Here is a 7,203-nt window from a genome sequence, read left to right as displayed (position 1 = left end):
GAGCAGCAGCCGTTAGCTTCCCGAGCCACACACTCAGCAGCCAGCTTACGAGGTGAGTTTCCTTCAAGAAGGGACGGGTCTAAGGCCACAATGTCGGCCCGTCCAGTTAGCAGTAGTTTCCGGACTTCGGTCCGATGTAGCAGCTAGTATGTTTGATGCCTTCGTGGCTCAGACAGGATTTGTGTGCTATGTTTTATGTGTTACTTGTTACGTGTTCCGGGCTACGGCTCGATGTAGTATGCAGTATATGTGTTCATGCTAGTTGATATGCTATGATATGTTCAGTCAGTTAGTTCCGGACTCCGGTCCGAAGCAGGGGACAAGGTCCTAGTTAGTTCCGGACTTCGGTCCGATGCAGTTAGTTCCGGACTTCGGTCCGATGCAGTTAGTTCTGGACCTCGGTCCGATGCAGGGGACAAGGTCCCAGTTAGTTCCGGACTTCGGTCCGATGCAGTTAGTTCCGGACTTTGGTCCGATGCAGGGGACAAGGTCCCAGTCAGTTCCGGACTCCGGTCCGATGCAGTTTCCGGGCTTCGGCCCGATGCAGTGGGCAAGGCCCAATATGTGTTATATGTTATTGTATGGTATGTGGTATTTTGGGGGAGCTCACTAAGCTTCGTGCTTACAGTTTCAGTTTTGGTTTCAGGTACTTCTGCAAGCAAAGGGAAGAGCTCGGGGTGACAGCATCGCACACACCACAACTTAGCTTTTATCCTGGGGATGGTTTTAGTTGTTTTGGATTTGATGTAGTATGATACAGTTTTCCGCACAGTATTTTATTATGTTTGGGATACATCGCGTATGTTTTTATGTTATGATACTCATATTATGGTTTTGAATATATTGAAAAATGAAAATTTTTGGGTCGTATTTTTGGGGTCGTTTCATCATTAATTTTGAGTAAACTAATGGAAAGCCCATAATTTTCATATTTTTATGCAAATTTTATAATTTATAAATAAAAGAGAAAAGTTAATTTAAATTTTATAAACTTAAGGTTTATAAAATATAAACTTTGTCTTTTGAGTAAAAGACAAAAGAGTTTCAACTAGCCCAAAAAATTTGTACACAACGTATTAATTCATACCATATGAATTATATAATGTTACTTGCTAATGACAATTATTATTTCCATGAAATAAATAATTTCCAATTTAATTATAAGAGTTTTATTGAATATTTATTAAAATCAATTTCTAATAAATAATCAATTGTGTCAAGTTGTTGCTAATGTGACCCATTAGTATCATATTTTATTTAGTAATTTCACTTTAATATGACTCTTGAGCATACTAGACCTTTCAATCTTCCAATTGCGCAAGACTCATATTAGACTGATATCGACAGTGATGAACGTCTAACAACATTTCACTGCCCCCAAAACCATATGACTTTTTGTGCCATTTGATCAACACCAAATTACCAATAAACTCAAAGTTACAATTGGTGTATAAGGTGAGTTTATCGGTTATCCCTTTGCTATAGACATCATGTTGAACATGAGATTTGGATCGCGACCAATCTCATTAGTTGTTCAACTTTTGGTAAGGTGCCTTAGATGTCTAACTCTCAACACATAATAGGAACAAATCCTATCCTGACTACATAAACCTCTTGCATAGTCCACACCATACCTGAAAATGACTTTTATAAATGCCCGGTTAAGGAACATCATTTGACCATTATCAAAGCATAGTATTCCCTATACTTAAGTCCCATTATTTATCTCAGGTGTTAAGGATACAAAGATAGTATCTTTTAATAAAGTATCATTCAGGATAGCGATCCATGAGATGATCACGATCCAGGTCAGTTCAATACTAGTTCTCTGAAAAGTACCTATGAAACTTTGTTACAACCACTTGCCTACTTTCATCTAGTGAGAGTCGACCAATCTAATTCATATTACTCTTACTTTATAATTGCTCCCACAAGTATAACCGACTATGAACTTTTAGAATAATAACATTATTCATGGATTAAACATGTTAATATAGAACACAACAAGCATTAATGTGATGACTATATCCCAATATATCATAACAGTATCTAATAGTTGTTGTTATAATGTTTCAATATCCAAATACTAAATCCAAATAAAAAACTCATTTCTAGAATAATAAAGTCTTATAGCTGAATTGTGACCATTCATACTTAGCTCAAAAGAATGACTTTATCAATGGATTTGACAAAATTTAATTTGTGTGAATTTTGTGAATACTATCATATCTATACTTAACTTTACTCTAAGTATAGTTAAATATATTGGAGAAATTTATTGGTGTTCTTTCGTGAAATAGAATCTCTTAGCTTGATTAAGTATACTTTCGAAGTCACAAAGATTTCTATGTGATCCTTGAATGGCAGAAATCAACATAGTTTTTCAATGATCTCATTCATCCAATCATATTTGAATTCAACTTCTAAAGTAGTGTATTTTTATTTTATAGTAGATTGTGTCATTATGTTTTGCTTGGACCTCATTCCAACAAGATTTACCATTCATTCCATAATGAAGTCAAAATCCAATTATAATTCATAATTATTTATATCCGTTTAGAAATTAACATCTTTAAGTCACTGGATGACTAAGAGAGCATTCTAAGAGTACTTTAGAAGAACTAAGAGAATGTATAGTTCTTTTGACTTTTGTAGATTAAGCGTGTGTAGTGGTTAATATATGCAATTGGATTTGACTTCTCTCCTTGTATTCTAATAGTTAAATACTAAAAATTCCTTACAATTTTATTTTTTAATGAAATTGTAATTATTATCTATTTAACTCCTTATACAGGTTTGTTTGTCATCATTCGATCCATTTACTTTCCTTGCTACTGTAGAAGCTGGCGTTTCCATGGTTTTCCACTACTTTCCTTCAACTTTTTGATACTTTAATATGTTATCTTGAATTTCATTAAAGTGTATACTTTCCTACCGATGTGAGAAAAGATTAGTTTGGGAATTATTTAGTTCATAAATTTGTTGCTCTATGCAATAATGACCAGAAAATAATATGATTGCTTATTTCACTAATCAAGATCCCAACCAATATTATCCTTGTGTATATGAATCCATGTGGGTTTGTATATTTACTTCAGTCTTGTTAAAATTTTCAGAATAAGCTAATTTTTCTCTATTTATTAAGCCTAAATTTCAAAAAATGCCTATAGTTTTTCACGATGTGTGTGTTTTATTATCCAAAAGCTAAACTATTATTTTGATGGCAGATATGAGGCGATGTAAACCACCTCGGCTCTTTGACTAGAAGAAAAACTCAAGATGAGCAATTATTCAAAGATTCGAGGTCAATCAAGTTTTGTTTCTTTCCGAACAAGGATTTTGTTTGATAGTATTGTGATGTGTACTAGCATAATATTTATGTTTTAACTATTAAAAATATTGTGTTAGACAAGTTTGAATTGAAATAATGATATTGTGTTTACCATTTATTATCTTAATTATTTTATTATTATTTTATATTCCATTAAATTATAAAAATTCAGACCCAATTTATTAGTGTAGAATTTTTTTTCTTAAAGAATATCACTAAAAGATTATTTTTTTTAATAGTTAAATAGTGACATAAAAATAGTGCCACTAAAAGCTACAAGTACTATAGTGGCATAATAAAAAAGTGTCACTAAAACCTAAAAAGGTTGCAGCGACACAACCAAGTAGTGCCACTAAAGGCCTTTAGTGGGAGCGTTTTTAGTAACACTTTTTTTTTTTTTTTTTGTGCCGCTGATTGTCTATTGGGCCTTTAGTGATATTTTTTTGGTTTTTAGGAGCACTTTTTATGTGCCACTAAATGTCATTTTATTTGTAGTGTGCTAAGGTTTATCGAAGGATGCAGAGACGTGAAAGTAGAAGGAAGGAGTTGTTGTTCAATTTCAACATGGAATATGAATCTGTACCCTATACGGCCTCATTCCCGATCACCAAACCCCCTAATCTCGAATAAGCATATGTAATAAGAAAATCCAGAAGAACAAAACACGTCCAGAATGAATTTGAACATATCCCTCACTCTGAGAGGATCCTTAGTCGAGACAATCACTTCTGCCTGATAGTCATTTATGATGGACTCTTAGTGATGTTTGAATCGTTTAGTTTCGGATCAAGAAATCAAACCCACCAAATTGCTTTTTACAAGTTGAATTGGATAAGACTTCACCGTATGGGTTCTTAGTGACCAAAGGGCTTCACCGGTGAGTGCATGTTCATCGTACGACCCGACAAAAGAAGAGGGTGTGCGTGAATGAAATGCGTTGGGAAGAAATAAAAGGGTAGGTGGGCGCCGATGAGGGTGAAGGGTATCAATAGTGGAGGATTCATGCTGCAAAATCTTCGATGACGGAGCATTCTGACAACTACAACTAAATGGTCTTGGGTTTTAGGATTCTAAATTTGATAAGCAAGGTAGAAATATTATATACATCAGCCGGAAAGGTGGGATGGGGGATTTTTTAAATTATAATTAAGATATAAATTGAAAAATAAATAAAAATTGTAATATAGTTTTTTTTTTTTACGTTTGGTAGAGACCAAACAGGCAACAAAATCATATTATAATGGTTTGATTTAAAAAGAATAAAGTTAAAGACTAAACATGCTTTAAGAAAAAATAGTTAGACTTGGTCAAAATCAAAAGCCGGGGTGATTTATCATTATCTGTGTGCGTTTGCGTTTTCTTTTCTATAGTCGATAATCAGAAACAAATGAAGCATATGTCTTGTAATGCGATCAGAAAAACACACACATCGATGTGTGGTGTATGCGTTTGTGTGCGTGATCAACAGAAATCAAGTTGAACAGACAGATAAAGATGAGACGTGAGCCAATAGGCAGCAACGAAATCGCTGCTACTGCCGACGGCGTTGATGGCCGGTGTTGTCCGATGGTGTCTGAAAAATGGTTCAATCAACTCAATTACGCTCTAATCCTCCTCCTCTGTGACGTGACAGAAATTAAAGGTAATTTCTAAATGGAAAATATGAAATTCTTGAATGCATGTTGAAATTGAGATTGGGGCAGTAAAATGCATCTTGTATCATGTCTAAAAGCACCAAAGATCAAAGAAGCATGTATATGCGATTGATCAAGTTTTGTAATTTCATAAGTTGACTTTCTGCTATGGTCAGCAATTTGGTATGGAATGAAAATTTGATAAAGGATAATGCGTATTGATGCAAATGTCGAAAGTTTGTCCCAAAATGTGAAATATCGATATCTTTCTCATCGAAGAAACCGAATACATGCCATCAGGCTCAAAACTCCTCTTTTATTTACAACAGACCCTAAAACCCCAAACTCCTCTTCATCAGGCATCTAACGATTCGTTAGGAAATCGGAATTGATTCTGGTCCAGAACGTCAATTAGGTTCGTTTAGTTAATTTGATTATCTTTATGTTATATGAATCTTCCATTTTGATTCTGTGAGTATGTGGCGATTAAGCTTTTGCCGATTTTGATGCCATATGATTGTTGAATAATGAATATATCATTTTTCAAGTATTTTGATTAGTTGATTTTGATTCTTTATAGTTTGGTTGCAGATAACGAGGCTCCACAACCACATGGATAACCGAATATTCTTATTCCTTTCTTATTGTAATCATACAATTTGCGTTTATTAAGGCCTCTGGAATCTGGAATGTTATTATTTTTCTTTTGCAAAAGACTATGAGAATGACTACAAACTGGAATCATGATGATGATGCATTATCAAATACTAAAAGGATGAAGATTTGTTAGAGTGATGATGTGAGACCTTTATCATATCTTAACCATGATGTCCTTTCATTAGTCAGGATGCAACTGGGAGTTGTTGATTTTCTTGCATTCACTGTGTTTTGCAAGTTATGGAGATCAAACGTGTTCTCTAACAAGAAAAGGTTTATGGCATCCAAACCACCCATGTTGATATGTATCTCTCCATGTGGCAATAATGATATGGAATGTTGTCTAGAGGACTCTGAAGGAAGAAAGTTCAAAATATTACTTCCCCATTCTACTTTTAGGTCCTTAATTGGATTAACTTGTGGTTACTTGATTTTGTTCAGGTTGAAAACCAGAGATTTATTGGGTGCAGTTTGAAGATACAAGAAATGAATATGAACATGCATTCTTTCTTAGCCACTTCAAATATGGTGCTGTTGTTAAACCAGAGTCATGGGGTGACCCTGGATCACAACATGGGAGTTTAATAGATGAGTCTTTGTATATGTTAAGAACCAGAATTGGTGGATTTGGGTTTTGCAATTGACTTCTGCGATGTTTGCTTTTAGACATGTTCGTAATTCGTCTGGTTTAATTCATATCAAGTTTATGGTTTTATCTTTTAACCTTTTTATTTTGGAGATGATGGTGCCATTTTATTGTCATTTCTTTCGATGCTGCTCAAAATCCTATAGATTATTAATATATCATTACCATTTTGAATGCCTATTTGGCTCATTTTTTTAGTTATTGTAGTTCAGTTATAGCTTATTAGAGAATCTGAAGTAAAGTACCACCACTATTTCACTTTACTTATTTTTAAAATCTTGGTAATTGTTTTCTTAAATATGGATTATTGGTATAATTGTATAATGGTATAATGTCAGATAAAAAAAAGTTCAAACCCATAAACAAACACCAATTTATATAAGTGAAAATACATAACAAACACCAGGTTATATATTATAAGTGAAAATACATTTTGACGGTATGGTCGATTAACACGTATGGTTGACAATTATGATTGATAGGCAGTTAATAACCATCATATTAGAGTCTAAATATACCTTACTTATGACATGTTTTGGGCTTACAAACCATACACAAAATTTTGGAATTTGTTCCATGTTTTCATTTGTTCTTCATGGAAGCATATTGTTGAATTGATAATATTGGTTTCATTGGTTTACTTATTATGTTTTGATTATTTACTGTATGTTTTCTTTTCAACAGATATCAGAAAAAGAAAAATACTATTAATAATCTATAGGGAAGAGCCATGGTCCCTATTAATAATCTATAGGGATTTTCAACAGATATCAGAAAAAAGTTACTACAACACCCCACCCATAAAAAGAGCACCATCATCTCAATCATAAGAAGGCTTAAAGATAAAACCTATAATTTGATATGAATTAAACCAGATGCATTAGCCACGCATTTCAAAGTCATGACTCTTATATGAGATTAACATTCTCACATTC

General features: G+C 33.6%; 1 protein-coding gene and 1 long non-coding RNA gene across 2 annotated transcripts in view; one reads left to right on the top strand and one right to left on the bottom strand.

Annotated features, from left to right (window-relative positions):
* The first annotated feature begins 4,635 nt into the window (after positions 1 to 4,635).
* LOC111888936 (uncharacterized) lies at positions 4,636 to 6,339 on the top strand. The gene is made up of 2 exons (XR_002849365.3): positions 4,636 to 4,973; positions 5,557 to 6,339. It is a non-coding gene; the product is annotated as an uncharacterized LOC111888936 (long non-coding RNA).
* Positions 6,340 to 6,945: 606 nt separating this feature from the next.
* The window catches only part of LOC111888908 (uncharacterized), a 1,896-nt gene continuing 1,638 nt past the window's right edge, over positions 6,946 to 7,203 (bottom strand). The window contains exon 2 of the mRNA XM_023885044.3: positions 6,946 to 7,203. This exon is cut by the window's right edge and continues 1,028 nt beyond it. Within this exon, the coding sequence (XP_023740812.1) occupies positions 7,177 to 7,203 (27 nt within the window). The 3' untranslated portion in view covers positions 6,946 to 7,176.

This window comes from Lactuca sativa, chromosome 2, assembly GCF_002870075.4.
Source record: "Lactuca sativa cultivar Salinas chromosome 2, Lsat_Salinas_v11, whole genome shotgun sequence".
NCBI lineage: Eukaryota > Viridiplantae > Streptophyta > Magnoliopsida > Asterales > Asteraceae > Lactuca > Lactuca sativa.
The sequence above is the reverse complement of the archived record's forward strand: the minus strand, read 5'-3'. Positions and strand labels throughout refer to the sequence as shown.